At 42.7% G+C, this 16,279-nt stretch overlaps 1 protein-coding gene across 1 annotated transcript; it reads right to left on the reverse strand.

Moving 5' to 3' along the window:
• Window positions 1-911: 911 nt before the first annotated feature.
• On the reverse strand, window positions 912-15,726 carry LOC138622813 (GTPase HRas). Its single transcript, XM_069701878.1, has 6 exons — window positions 15,404-15,726; window positions 7,652-7,832; window positions 6,642-6,820; window positions 4,897-5,056; window positions 4,007-4,131; window positions 912-3,861 (listed from the first exon to the last, which is right to left on the reverse strand). The coding sequence occupies exons 2-5, from the start codon at window positions 7,760-7,762 to the stop codon at window positions 4,012-4,014; spliced, it is 570 nt and encodes a 189-aa protein (XP_069557979.1). The 5' UTR covers window positions 7,763-7,832; window positions 15,404-15,726; the 3' UTR covers window positions 912-3,861; window positions 4,007-4,011.
• Window positions 15,727-16,279: the final 553 nt, after the last annotated feature.

Genomic DNA, 16,279 nt, shown 5'->3' on the forward strand with positions numbered 1-16,279 from the left:
CCACATGCCAAGTGCTGGTACGTCTGTCTCACTCTCTTTTATATCTACTGAGCACTTATAATCATATTTACAAACTGCTGTCAGTAATGATGATTATACTGACCGATAACAACTTTCAAACAATCTATTTCACTGGTACCATGCGAGTTAAGTGTATAACAGTAACATAAGCAACGTCAGTATCAGTTGTAATAAAACGTAAAGACCCTCCAAATGCTCTATTTAGAAAATGCATAGATATAGTTTTTCATTTATATAGTTTTTATTCATAAATAATTAGAGTATATGTAAAATAAAAAATTAGCAATACTTGGTACCTCTCCTTTTATGGACAGTGACCCATTATTCTGTACGTCTTTACGTCCTCCTTCTTGCTTGGGTGCTGGAAGTGACCGAAGCACAAACACACTTGACCTATTTATTGTGCAATAAAGTTCTTCTCACGGGATAATAAGAGATTCGTTGTAAAGGTGTCCACATATCTCCAAAATATGAATTAGATTAGATACATAACACATCAATGGAATAAATCTGTCACTGTCTGTTCACTTGTACAGCGTACAGGTTCTTGTGAACAGCACTGACTATGGTAAAAATCTTGTGTAATCATGGGATTTATGACTGTCCTTTGAACCTTCATCACATCTGTACTTGCCCATAATGTGTAAACTGCATGCTATTGTATGATGCTTCCATACAAGCAGGGGAAGTATGTAGGTTAAACTATGATAATACAAGTTGGAAAACAGTTCATCATTTAGTTTAAAAAAAAAATTTGAGCAAATATCAGTCCTCAATCTATGCTTCTCATATTCTCAAACATCATACAAAAAAACGGCCGGTAGATGGCAGCAGACCTCAAATCTGAGAGGACCATGAGCGTTCAAGGGTTGAGGACACCAAAACAAGTCTCATCTTGACATCTTTATTCCTGTCCTGCAAATACATTTGCCACATTTTCAAAGAGTAAATACAATCTTAAATAGCTAAACAGTTGACATTTTCACAAAATCCTTCCACACCTCCATTCCAGTTTGCAAGAGGAGAAACAAGCCCTTGAGCCCACTGTATCCTTGTGCAAAACCCCCAATGGTCCTTACAGGCTTTGTCATGCTCGCCAGGTTTTCTGACATGTATACTGGTGGTGTGCTGGCTGAGTATTGCGACAACATGATGCAGTTATTCTAATGCAATGGGAATTTCAATGCATAGATTTGTGGAATTCTATGGTATTATTATCATGGATGTACTATTTAAAGATCGACAGGGAGAGGACAAGCATACTATCAGGACTGAAATTACATGTTACAAACTCCACAATCTGTTTCCATCAAAAGGTTCGAGTACAATGGGTGAAAATTAAAAAGTTGGGAACAATACAGCCAAAAGTGGGGCCGAGGTTCATCCCCTGCATCATTCCAATCATATAAATGTTTAAACACAAGGCTTCTTTCAAACAATATCTAAAGACTGAAAACACATTCACAGTTCATATCATTCCTCCAAGTAGAGAAATGAACAGTTAACTGATAAAAACAACTTGACCACCAGAATCCACACAGTAACTAGACTGGTCTGCAAGCCATGATGCGAGGCAAAGAGAGTCATATTTTAACTGTACAAAATTAGTTAGGTCAGAAATAAAAACAGCGTTTCCATTGAAAGGAGACAATGGCCAAATAACATTCGACATCTTTCACAGAAGACGTCTGAGGTTTGCATTTGGAGCCTATTGTCAAAACCTGTCTGTAGTGTCAAGAAATCAATGCATCACCATAAATGTCCAATTCAATGTATAACCTGCACCAAATGTAAGAATTTTGAGTAATTACCATCGCATATTCAAAGCAATAGGCCTGAAATGTCATGACTATTTCATTAAGACAACTTGGCTCATACTGGGCTTTGTCAAAAGATTGCTATTACAAAAAAAAAAAAAAAAAAAAAAGGCAAAATCAGTGGAGGCTAGTGTTATTAGGGAGCTATCTTTTAAAGTCTGTACAGCGCATGTCTAAAGTCAACACAATTGTACTTTTTTTTATTTGTTGCACACAAAACAAACAATGCAGCCAACAGAACAGATAATCGTCTCGGGTCGATCTTGCTGCACACGAGGTACAAAACTAGCTAACAGATAAGGCAAAGTAAACACAGATCAGTCTTTTATTTAGGCAGCAAATGAATACAGTTATAGAGAGCACAAGCCCGTCCGTATTAAGAAACAGAGCAATGCACTCCCATAACCCACTTTCAATCACCTGTTACACACAAGAGTCCCACATATACAGTAATATGGATCTGACATGACTAGCACCTGACTTTGTTATTGTTGCTTTGAAGAGGTGAAGGTGGCGGAGAAAGAGGAGCGGTTTGAGGGTAGAATGGTGTGTGTGTGGAAAAACTGAAGTTCGACTCTTGAGGCAGGACTTTGTGCGTTACACTCTGCAAAACTAACTTGTGACATCCCTTACGCGGGGGTTTCCAGGACCGTTAAATGAGACCTTCCTGGACCCTGATTCCTGAGCCTTTTTTTTTTTTTTTTTTTTTTATCCACAAGGAGCGATTCTCTCGCTAAATCTAAAAATAGCTATTAGAACCATGTAGTAAACAACAGGTGTACACCCTACAGTTACAGAAATGAAAGGCAAGAAAAATCAACTGGTTGTCTTTTTGACTAAAACCATAATCTGTCACTGTGTAACTGTACAAATGAAGGATATCCATCCCATTCTACAAGCAACCTCTCCTGCTTTAGCAACTGCAAAGATGACGTTTTCGTGCGCTGTACCTCTCCTTAAAGTAAAACAGAAAAATAAGTAGTCATGAAAGATGGTTTTATTCCCAATACCTTGTGTCATCTGAAAGTAAAAGAATTCTATTGCACCCAAACCTACGTACGCTAGCCATGACTATTATTATTTAACAAAAGACAACTCGCAGTGAAACATCTGGAAAGAGAGAAGGCAGCTGCATTCTTGAAATCCATCCATCTATCTATATTGTCTCCATTCAAGATATCTATTCCAAAAAGGAACTTCAACTACCTCAGGCAGGTCAATAAAAATGTCAAACCAGGTGCCATCTTAAATTAGCACCCTTGTTCAGTTATAATGCTCGGTGACTTTTAAATCTTCCAATCACAAGAAATGTTCAATATCGAAAACAAAATCAAAGATGGTTTTTTTTTTTGTATTTTTTTTTTTTGTATTTTTTTTTACAGCTAGGCTAATTGCTAAACAACAAAAACAAAAATGACAGTCTTTCCCATGTCAGCCTCCACCCCCTGCATCCAGTATAATGAAGGGACTGCATTGCCATTCAAAATACACCAAAAGCAGGTGGAGTGAAGGGGGAGGTGGGTTATTTATGTGAGAGGTGTTGGCGCAACTAAATGTCCGTTCCAGTACTTTCCATTTAAGTCAGTGAGTCCTTCCAGCGGGCAGGCAGGGAGAGTGGAATTAGGCTTTCAAAGTGGGAGGAGGTGAGAGACCGCCTCCTTTACGACCAGTGTTGAGACTGAAAACAATAAGTTAGCAGAAAAACTTGTGGAGCTACCCAGCGAGGCCACACTGGAGTTGACAAAAAGTCATTAGTGGTGTTGCTCACAGGTCAATGTGGATCAACAAAAAAGAAGGAACCGGACCAGGCTAGGTCAGCTAGCCTCCTAGGCAACAGTCCAACGTCCTTTCCATAAAAGTCTATGGTTCAGTCAGCCCTGGTGGTTTCCGTGAGAGCTTTTGCTTCAATCATCCTCTTTTTGAAACAGTTTGTATTTCATCATTGAGTTGTTTTATCTTTCTGTCTTCAAGTTCATGCTGCCACTTCGCGCTGTAGCATTTCTCCTCAACATGTAATGGTGAGCTGGTAAATGAAACAACACAAGATGGGACATGTTAGTAAATTTGTATTGCGAGCTCGCTTCTTGGGGGGGAAAAAAAAGAGATATATTTACATTCCAGCATAACAGACCAGTTTGGTGAGTATTACCGTGTATGTTGTTTCTCACCTGCATCACGATACCACACAGCGACAGCTCATACAGTCCTGACCACTCTCATCGGGCGGGTTCAGCTTCCTCAGTTTATGCTGTCTGATCTCCCTAACCAGTGTGTAGAAGGCGTCCTCTACTCCCTGTGAACACACACGCACACACAAACACACACACACGCACGCACGCACACACACACACACAGGTTACACAAAAATCTGGGCACTTAAAATGGACAATTAAACATGGAGCACAATGAATGCGCCTCTTGTAACTGGCAGCAAACCTGTGAGGTGTACCCATCACTTGGAAACATTACCATGGCAACCCTGGTCATTTGAGACGCGGTTAATCAAGAAATCGTGATGACTTAAAAAGAAGTTTTCATTCTTTCCTTTTCACCGACAGATATTCTGCAGGTTGACCGATGAATGTGAATCTGTATGTACCTACATCACATGTGACAGTGAGTAACAGACAGCGGGAGCTGTGCAGCGACTGGTCCTTAGGAGGCCTTTCAAACACTGTAGTTCTGTTCTCAAGCCAAGGTAACCTGGCTATGAGTCATTGCCTGCAGCATAATAAAATGTTCCCAGCAACACAAATCACATCATACCGCAGGCCGTTCACAGAGCCTCATGTGCATGAATATGCTTACAAAATGTCAAATTAAAAGAGCCCAAATTAGAAGGCTGCCGTACCTTGTGGATTACATTATGAGGTAGAATGAGAGGACTTCAAATGTATAAACAATCTTGAGTTTTGTGGCTTTCAAAAGTGAGAGGAAAAAAAAAAATCAGTGAAATTTAAAGGCAAATTGAAATACCTGAGAAAGAGGGAGAGTGAAAGAAAAGGGTTCTTCCATGGAAGCGCAGTGTGTTGGTGTGTGCTTCATGTTCACTACCTACCTGTCGTGTTTTGGCAGAGGTCTCGATGTATGGGATGCCATAGGAGCGAGCTAGTTCCTGGGCTTGCCTTGTGTCCACTGTGCGTGCCGGGAGGTCACATTTGTTTCCCACAAGCACCATGGGAACGTCATCCGAGTCCTTCACTCGCTTAATCTGTTCTCTGTGGATTGACAAGCAAGAAAAATTGCAAAAGTTGCCATTTCATTTGGCTTGTTCCTGAACCCTTCTTAACAACTGCATTTTAGCCACAGTGACGTGTCTCTGGTGTCCTAGCTTCATAAACAACAGCAGCTCCACCGCTGGAGAAACAACCACCCGGGGAACTCTAGGACCCAGAGGAAGAGCCGGGGCCTGCCGGTGCTGGGCTGTGCTGTGCTGCACTGCTGAAGGAGGGAGGTGGGGAGGAAGAGAGGAGAGGGGGGGAGGGATAGACAACAGGCAGGGAGCAAACAGCATTACCTCATCACTACAGCAGCAAGTGCCAAACGCCATGCAGCCAGGGGGAACTGAGCGAGAGGAGCGGGTCAGATCACTCTATCAGCTTAGCCCTTCTTCTCACTCAGCCTCGGGACAGCAGGATGCCTGTGCTACAGTCAGCCCTGCCCATCTGCAGTCAGCACTGGTGATGGTGTTCATGAGCACACAAAGTTTTGATGTCACAGCAGACACGTCCCCCTGTTTAGACCGCTGACTTATTATTTGCTGGCGAGTCGTGTATTTTAAGTCTAATAGGTGCGTTTAAAATACCAATAAACACCAAAAACACTTACTTCCAACACCGCTGTGCCAGGTAGTGCAAGTAGGTGTCTATAATAAAAGTTTTCCACTGACTATCTTTGCCTATATAAACAGACTACAACATTTTTTAACGGCCTCAACCGGGCCACCACCTATTTTAGCCCGGAGCCAAAGATCCATGCATGCTTTCACAAGTTGCACAATGGTTGTAGCAGCAGTTGTGTTAGAGCCGGGCCCATTAAAAAGGCTGTGTTGCAGTGGCAGCGATCCAAACAAAATGTGTGTGTATTAAACTCAAAAACCCCGCAAGAGGTGGCACAGCTAATATGTGGCCTCTTTTGGTTGCCACATGCAACACTGGCAAAGTGGGTGTCTAATGTGATGAGAGAGACAAAATGTGGCAAAGAGAGAGAACACTGTCATCTCCAGCTGAAACTCACTCTCTCTCTCTCCCCCCCTCCCTTGTTCCTTCCCCTCCCTTTCTCCTTCCCTGTCCTTGGGAGCGCTACCTCTCCCTGCTCCTCTAATTGAGTCAGGATCGATTTCATTGGCATCGTGCTGCAAGCCTCCAGTCGGGGGCTAAGCTTTCTTTAGCCGTGTTAAACGCTACAGCATGACATCACCCAACTACTGCAGAGAGCTGGCACACACACACACACACACACACACACACACACACACACACACACACACACACACACACACACACACACACACACACACACACACACACACACACACACACACACACACACACACACGTACACACACCCCTCTCCCTCCAGACCCTATGGGAGTCCCGGTAACACGCACTGCATATTACAAATACACATACAGAGGAGCTGAGAAGAGAACAAACAGAAAGGATTTTGTGTCTGAACTCCACCCCAACTGGTCTGTGATCTGGCCAACAAATACACATGTTCACATCTGCGACAGTGGATTCCTTAATGCTCGGTATCAAAGTCATGATTTGTGATGCGCCTCTTCTTTTTCTTAAGACACACCTGTACTGGTGAATGTCCTCAAAGGACTTGGTGTTGTTGATGGCGAAGACGCAGAGGAAGCCCTCCCCTGTCCTCATGTACTGATCCCTCATGGCGCTGTACTCCTCCTGACCTGCAGTGTCCAGGATGTCCAGCAGGCAGGTCTCCCCGTCGATCACCACCTGCTTCCTGTACGAGTCCTGCAGAGCCAGGGAGAAAGTGGTAAAGACATGAGTGACACACAGGACAGAGGGCTCAGGTCGGAGTTGAGGCAACTGCTGGCTCATCACTAATGATGTCACATTCGTGGCCTTGGTCACTCGGGGACAAAGCAGCACGTAAAGGTCACTGATACTGTACGTGTGATGTCGGTGTCCTGCGCATTAACTCATATCTGTTATTCATTTTCTATCCACTTTAAGCTCAAATAAAAAGCAAGAGATCAGAGGAGCAGAGTATCGGAGCCAATGTTTAGCCTTCCAACATGCAGCCACAAAAACATGGAGTGCTGTCCCTTTGTTTGTTAGAGCATAGGGGCCAGGAATGCAAATACACAAAAAGGACATTGTCTGGCCAGAGGCAGGCGTGGTGAGACAGAGAGGGAGAAAAAGAGAGAAAAGAGAGGCGAAAACATTCTGACTGGCCTTCCTCTTCTCTTTGCAAAGTCTTTCAGTGTCTCATTTTCACATAAATATAAGAATGACAAAGAAAGGGGTGGAGTAAAATTTTCCTCTTAAAGTAAAATTAGGAATTTCAACCAAGCCTGACCATTTGGAGGATTGCCACAGCAATCAATTAATTCAATTAAAGTAACTTGGTTTAGACTGAGCCGTCGTCTCAGTAGGGCTCACAAAATATTGCTCAGCAGTGACTGCATGCTCCGACATTTGTATAAAACACATACATTAATTACACTCAGATGACACTTTTACAGTTTATGCGTAAAAATAATATGATCGAGCCCTTACGATTTCCCCATTCTAACTTCAAACACAGCAATAATGTGTAGAACATGCAGAAGAGAGTCGTACCTCTATAGTGGGGTCATATTCATCCACAAAGTGGTTCTGGATGAGCTGGATGGTGAGTGCACTCTTGCCAACGCCTCCAGCTCCAACTACCACCAGCTTATACTCCGTCATCTTTGCCGCCGCCGCTGCTCACCACACACACACGCGCGCACACACACACACGCGCGCACACACACCACCGCTGGAGAGAGGAAAGGGAGCAAAAAGGTGCAGGTTAACACCCCGACAACAAAAAATACACCTCAACACATTGACACATAGTTTCAACAAGCTGTCCTCTTAACACTAGAGTGTCGCTGATGTGCTCTACAACCTGTGGTACGGGCAAAACATGCGACAATATCATCACTGCTCATTGGCGAGAAACATTTGTGATTTGTGTGTGTGCAGTGGGGGCTGAGGTTGAGACCCTCAAAGGGGAATGTGAAAAATGTGCTGAAGGTACTCGATGTTCCAATCCTCTCCCGCTCGCTCGGTGTGAGCAGCAGAGAGCGCGCGCGCACGAGAGGGAGAGCTATGGAGGCAGCGAGCGAGAAAAAGGAGGGGCATGACACTGGCAGACAGATCCTCATCACTCAGACTTTACATTACTCACGACTACCTCTGAACCACCGGTCACAGATGCCGGATCCAAGACTATCAATTTGTACAAATGACAAGGAGAGAGCAATGAAAACAACACATTAAACATGATGATTTTGAAAAAGTTGAATTGGGATCGGCATTTTATTTATTTTTTTTACTGTTGAGAGCACAGCTAGACTATTGCTATAACCTGTTTTTTGAATTCCTTGACTTGATTTATTCATAGCAACATTAGGAGAGGCCAAAAGAGGATTTTATGACTCCAGGTGTGCCTTTCAGTTGTCCCCTATGGACCCTTCTGTACTTCCTTAATAGGTCCAGCTGAAGTGACTGGGCTGTGTTAATCATAAATCAGGACATTTTATTAAAAGAAACATATCAGTCTCCTGGGGAAAAATAAATGATATTAATTTTCCGTTACACTTTACACGACACAGGTTAACACCATCGTCACAGGAACTTATAGGCCGATACTGCATTTCAAAAGTAGAAGAAGTAGAGTCTTTCGAGTACAAGTCCAACTGTGTGGGACATGCAAAATTCTGCTTGATTAACAAAGTAATAAGAAATTTGTCCCGCTTAAAAGACGTTTCTTTGCTTTTGGATTTGTGACCGACAGTAGCAGAGCTGATGGGTAAAGCAGAAAGGTACATGGCAGCTCTGGCAGTGAAGAACTAATCCAGGAGGTCTCAATAAACATGGGACACTCACACAAAGGTTTGTCAGTTATGCTATTGTCGCTTTCACTATCGAGTCAGCTGGAAACACACATGTACAGAACTGTATACCCAAACACGGACACAAGCCAGTACAAAGATACATACACACGGATCCCCTGATGTCACCCCCACCACAGCCACGCTGGCCAGTGAAATTCCAGGCATGTCAAGTCAATTGGTAGAAAGAGCAGTCATATGGGTGTTTCCACGACATAATTTGGCAAAGTGTGACTCAGCTTACCACGAAGTTACCAAATCTATGACCTGAAAATGACCAAACACTAGCCAGGGAGAAGACATGATGAGTCAGACATGGAAAGAAATGACTGAGTACAAATCTATGGCTCACCACCAGTTAAGTCTGCTGGAGGCCAATGGCAACCACATAGATCTCCTGTGGTTACTGTGTCTGACATCGTACAGACAACGAGTGACCAGGTGATGTCATCATAGTGATGACATCTATGATTAATGGTGCAAGAGGAAAATAACCTAAAACTCCTGTTGCTGTTAGGACACACTGGTCTCAAGTGGCAGCTTAGTTTCACTTTCTTTTTGACACGAGTGACCAAAAAGCTAAGTTGTGTCAGTTTATTTATATAGAACATTTAGACACAACATATATTGACTGAAGGGTTGCATTACTTTAAACAGAATTTAAAAAAAATTTGCCTCCAAAAAAAACAACAAATTAAGCAGTAAAAAAAAACAACAATATTAAGCCAAAACGACACACGGAGATGAACATGAGCAGTTAAAAAAAACTGTAAATTTTTTTTTTAATAAATTTGAAAATTGGGCCTAAACCTGAAGGTGTTTGTATGCTATTAACGGGGACCAACTCTAAATAAATTTAAAAAAACACTAGAAACGCCCCAAAATCTGTCTGTCAGTAATACACATGAAGAAAGATGCTGCCTCAGTTGCCATAATAGTATAATACGATGAACTTAAGTTACCACTTTCGAGACAAACTTACAATAATGACATCAGAATCATATCATGCCGCGATACTGTTTTGTACACCCGCCCCACCCCGAGACCCAGTGTCGCATTCAATTTCTGTTCCTCAAAAGTTTCCGTCATATCTTATAGCTCAGACGAGCACGTGGGATGACAAAATCTCGGCCTGCTCATCAACAGTGTCTCACTTTGCTGAATGTTCCTTAATGGGGCTGCAGAGGAAAATCATGAACCTGCACCACCTGCTCCAGCGTGTAATCAATCTGTCAGGTTTTCACGAGCACCACAGGTCACATGTGCTGCTTTACCTTTGCCGGGGAATCAAATGTCATCCCTGATAGAAAACGCACTTCATGTTATAGCTGTTCCACAAAGCTCCTCACTCAAAACAGAGGGTTTAACATCAGCGCTTTAGTCGGTCAGAGTAGAAAACACACGCACACGCCCTCCCTCTTGTGCTTTGAACTCCCGAAGGAGCCCACACAGCTGGAGTGAATCTTGTAGAAAAGACAGGAGTAACAGGTGACATGAACACAGCCTCTGGACAGTTCAGCAAGAGAACATCTGTGACATCTTTTAAATCACTTCTCCAAAATGTTACTTTTTAAAAGAACTCTTGATTCATTCTCACACACCGTTTATTTAAATAATCATTACAGTTGTTGTATTATATCCTTATGGTTGGGAATGTTTTTACTTTGTATTAACCGTTGCATCTTTTTTTTTTTTTAAATTTTCTTCAGTCTTGACGTATTTGAATCCTTCCACGTGGAAAAATAAAGTTGCTTTATTAGAGCATCAAAATGAAACTAAACTCATGAAGCAAATTCAGTTGTGAGGAGTGAAAAATAAGACATCCTCCTATATTTGTCACTGGGTGTGGAGTGGTATTAATAGAATGTGCATGCACCTCTGTTTGTGTTATTTGTGTCGGAGCTGTGTGTGACTGCTGTGGGGCAGCAGACTAAGATTAGCCTGAGACCGGAATGATGTTAATGATTGACAGGGAAGCAGACTTGCTAACGGAAGACAGTCATTTAGCTGCTTTCATTCAATCACACACACGCGCGCGCACACACACACACACACACACACACACGCGCACGTACGTTCCTACATCACATCCATGACCCCATAAGCCATTGCCAGCCTTAATGGAACAGGTAGCTGCGAGCACCGTCACCAGTATCAACAATAACCTCCTTGTAAAAACGCCCTCCCTTCTATAATTCTGAAGCACAACAGGAAAGGGAATTATACTGACCCCTCAATCTTGTGGCCAAACATTTAGCTTCCTTTTCCCTCACTGTAAATAAATCAACCTGGTACACAGCGCAGCTTACTCTGGCTGGAGTACAGAGAGCCGCCGGGCCAGCCTCGCTCCTCAGAGCCTCCTCTAACCAAATAAACAGCAGCTGTGCGAAGAAGAGAGACTTGTGAGGGCAGACAGACGCTGGAACACCTTCGGTCACTGAAGGCTACCAGCTCAGGACAGACCACAGACATTAGGACTCATCGGCAACTGTTACCACAAACAGAGCGGACCCAGCATAAAATGTTAAATTACAGACAGGTCATTTGGATTAAAGACAGCGGCTTTTTTGTTTGTTTAATTAAGTTATTGAAACAAGTGTGCCATCATGTGTTAATCTACAACTAACAATTATTTTCAGTGTCAACTAACATGTTCTGACTGATTTTTGTTTGGTCTAAAAAAAAATGTTAGACAATAGTAAGACAGTAAGAGTTGTCATATTACTAATACTCACAGGTTACTCAGATCTCCCCAGCATATGAACACCTAAGCATCACTCATACATTAACGTTCAGAGGCTGCCTCACTCTGAACACCATGACTATAGGACACACAGATGCAAATAAAAACAAAAAGAGATTGATATTTACACTACACACACACACACACACACACAGATGTACACCTCTCCACATTCACCGCCAGTAACAACATGTCTTCTACACGGCCACATCTCAAGTTTACACCTGAAATCTACAGCCTAAAAATGTAAACTCATCACACCGGCGCCCGCTACCGGGAGACTGGAGGAAGGGTAGCAAGACAGCCGTGCCGTCTTCCCCTAAAACTAGGCCATGTCAGCGGCTGATTAATAATCCACACGTACATATGGAGATGAATAGCAAAATGAATCATTGATGGGGACACTGGCGTGTTCCTGGAGCCACTTGTTGTCAGGAAGGGGCTCATGCCGAGCTGGTCTTCGTGTGGAGGAGGACGCAGCCTCCGAGGGTCACGACCATCAGTGTTTGCATCTATCGTCTTACGTTTTTTTCATCCGTGCACAAGATGGGTACCCTGTCTTAAAAGCTGTCTTAACATCCCTATTTACTCCTCCGCAGTTGCGACTTTCTCATTGCACCGTCGGTGGATGGGGTAACCCGCGCAGTCTTCATCCCCCCCTCCCCCCCCCGACATGCACACACGCCAGTACACATGTAAACATACGACAACGATTAGGTCTCACAACCGTCACATCTTTTACACGTTGTACATATCGGACCGCAACAGAGTGACTCGTGTTAGCCAATTAAGTGGCAGTAGTAACAAATCAGCTCATCAAAGGTTAACGGTCCTGCTCTTTCAGACAGGCTACAACCATGGCGTAGTCTGCATAGTTCTTCTCCAAAGTCCCCGAAATCTCCACATCATTTCCGCTCAATTTGATCAATCAGCAACATACAGCAGGTTTGTGTTTAGGGTTATTTATAGCACGCCACCTCCAGCCCGGGAAATTAACAGTTCGTTTTGAAATCCTAGAGCCTCGCCTGGACCAAAAGGATAATCTTACATGACAGCTTACGGAGGGTGCAAGCACAGAGCAGCAAGAGGGGTTGGTAGGAGGAAAGCAGCTGAGGGCGAGGGCTGCTCTTACTACACGCCAAGGGCATATAAAAAAAATAAAAATTTAAATAAAAAAAAAAACACAGGAGGGAAGGGTCAACCTGGAAACTGAAAAATATGTAAAGATATCCACAATGAAATTCTCCAAGCCCAACTTTTTCCCAGCCAATTCTTAAGTCAACGAACACACTTTACTTTTTCAACCATCACTCCTAGGTTGAAAATCACTTTCAACATTTTAACACGCATGATGCAAGCAGTATGGCACACGAATGACCATCCTCCTCAACATGCATTCTGGTCTCCATTACAGTGCTTAATTGGTTAAAGAATCCATATTGGCAGAGCCACAAGCCCACTGCAGAGATAATAGATTTATAATGGAGCGATGATGGTAAGGAGACCCTCTCTGGGGAAGTATCACGGTCGAATACTGAGACTCCAAGACCAATCCTGAAGCCTCGATAGCCCATCGCACCCTCCCACTCCTCTCCTCTCCTCTCCTCTCCAATGACATCATCCTCCTAAACAGCATCCACACATAAAGTGTTGACCGGCAGCTGAGGAGTCACTATTCTGCTCTCTGAGCCCAATGAAACACAAGTAGGTGAGCAGTTGAGACAACTCATATGATGTCTGTCAACTTAAGGATTCATCTAAAAATGCAGGAGCATAAAATGATTTCCTCCACTAAAAGTTAGAAAGCTTGAGAAAATACCAAATATTTTTGTTTAACTCCAGTGATAAATAATTACTCCCATCATTTACCACTGAAATGAAATGTTTTTGTATGCGCTTGTCGACATGTCTGCATGCTTAAAGAAGCTGCACTTAAAGGCACTGGAGTCCAAGTGACCTTTTCCCTACTGGGTCATCCTTTTAGCTTGTTGGGCAGTGAGACGGTGGAGGCAGCAGCAGAGATGAAAAGGCCAGCTGACCTCCACACAAAGGCCTGCCAGTTAGAGGAGCCATGAGGCTCTTCATCAGACACCAAACACCCCGAAACATTTTTGCAAATGGAGGAATGGGTGAATCTTGTCTCGTTGTTTTAGTTTGCGAGACAAAGCAAAAAGCACAGAAAGAACCTTGTGGGTCACGTAAACAAAGCTGCCAGCCAATGTTCAACTCAGCTTCCCAAAGAAAATTCAAATCACATTAACTTCCTTTAGAAATATTAACCTAATAAAGAAGGAACAAAAGCAACGTCAAGTCACAAGTATGACTATGATACCTAAAAAAAAAAAAAAAATCACACAAAAACAACCTATCCGGAGTCATCTGAAACCTCAGTTCTCCAAATTTAACCAAGCATAAGCCCAACAGATTAGAGCAGCAGGAGACGCTGTCTTGTCTCAAAATCTCGGTTTCCAGAAGAGTCGCACTTGTTTTGGCATGCAGTTTGGCAGCATCCAGGCTACAGCTGTCCAGAGAAAGGGACGACACATTAACATCACACCTCTGTCACTGGACTATCTCCAGCTGTTTTCCAGCTGCCTGAATTCTTGCCTTGAGTCTCGAACGCTACCGATGTCGAATTCACAGGACTGATACAAGACCTCCTTAATGCAATCCAATAGGCTGGTGTACATGATCACTGCAAACGTGATCTTTACGTGCTCTTTATGTGGGATGCTTAGATAAGCGGCAGTGACGACGGTGGCAGCTGGCGAAAAGATAAGCCGGAAAATTCCAACAATCAAGTCAAAAGTGAAAGTTTAATGTTTCATGCTACTTTGAATGATGAAGGCAATACATTTTTTTTTTTGGCAGCTTCTCTCCTCTCGTCTAAGTTCTCTTATGGCCACACTTTTGATAAGTGAAAAAAAAACAACCAGACATTAGGGCTGCCTATGCCATCGTTTTCCTTTTCAACTTCAGAAACACTTCTCAGATTTTTAGAGCAGAAATGACTCCATGTCATCTTTGTAAATGCCTTGTAATGGAATCTCACTTCCGCAGTGATACATTCAGTGTTTTACTCAGTGTGACGGGGCGTCACCCTACTTGTCTGTGTGGCAGCAACCTCACACTGAAGATTGTCCTTAAATGAGACTAAAATAGAGAAGAAGGGGAGTAAATAAAGTCCTGTTTTTTTTTTTTTTTTTTTTTTTTTTTTTTAATATATATATAGCTAAGTCCATTTATATACCTTCGGTTTCTTTTTGAAAGTGGGATGAGAGGGAAATCAGCGACGGTCATGTTATTCCCCCAAGTTTCACCACTCGAAGTCAAAAAGAGGCTGGTTTATTTAAAAAATAAATAAATAAAAATACATATATATATATATATATATATATATATTGTTTTTAGGAACGGAGGTGCAGTTAAAATCCACAATCTGTGTAATTCACCACGCTGCAGGCAGGATTAAAAGCAGGTATGAGTTGTGAGGTGGATAGATAACGTTGAAGCTGTTATGATAGCAAGCTGACGTGTTTTAACTGTGTGGACCGCAGTCTCCAGCGGTGTCCAAAACAGTGAACGCGTATGAAGAAGACCTATAATTTGCACCCCCCCCCCCCCCCCTCCAAAAAAAAAAAAAAAAAAAAAAAAAAAACAGTCACTGCCGACATATTTCGGACACAGGAATGTGCACTGCATACTTACAACAAGCAGAGAGGTCTAATTAGCGACAAGAGCGACGTTTCGTCTACCGGAGAGGAGGAAGAAGAAGAAAAAATAAAAAAAAAAATCTTTCAATTCTGCTGTCTCTCAGCTGTGACCAGGAGGGGACACACACACACACACACACAAAAAGAAGAAGAAGACAAATATGTTCCCGGTCTTCCTTCCGCCCGTCTTCAGGTATCCTTTAATTCTCTGTCAGAAAGTGTTTAATGATTATAAGCTAAAAAAAAATAAATTAAAAAAAAATGCACCAACGCATTCATCGGTGCTGGGTATAATGAGCCCGCGTTGAACAATGTGCTTCCACAGAGAGCGGAGGGGATGAGGAGTGGGGAGCCCACGCCCAGCTCTATCAAACATTAGATCCGCCCCGGTTACCATGCATGTTACTGTTGCATTCTAGTGCCGTCGGAAAGACGAGCGCCACACCGTGAAGGCCACTTTACCCACGAGTTTAAACTATTAAATGTCAAGTAGTGGCACTTGAAACCTGACAGACAAGGAATTCATGCAAATATTTAATTTAATTTAAAAAAAATAAAAATTGTATGTAGTCCATATCATCACAGTATTCAGAATCCGTTACAGGACCGTATAAACATTGTCCTCCTTTCAGTTTTCAGACAACAACAAAAAAATTATAGTAGGTACACACAAGATAAATCTCTGCCCCAGTGAAGTGATAGAGGTAAGAGCTTATTTTAGAGCATTATTATTCTCACAACCTGCCTCCATCTCTTAAGTTTTTGAAGCATGAGCTAATTTTTGTATCCATAAATTATAGGTTGGGGTGGCGTAAGGCTTTAACCAACATGCATACATTTGAAAGAAGTGGTGAAGACCTTTTTTTTTTTT

Source organism: Brachyistius frenatus, unplaced genomic scaffold, assembly GCF_029030835.1.
Source record: "Brachyistius frenatus isolate BFR_SWC_R1_liver_20210118 unplaced genomic scaffold, ASM2903083v1 Contig_39, whole genome shotgun sequence".
NCBI classification, from domain to species: domain Eukaryota; kingdom Metazoa; phylum Chordata; class Actinopteri; family Embiotocidae; genus Brachyistius; species Brachyistius frenatus.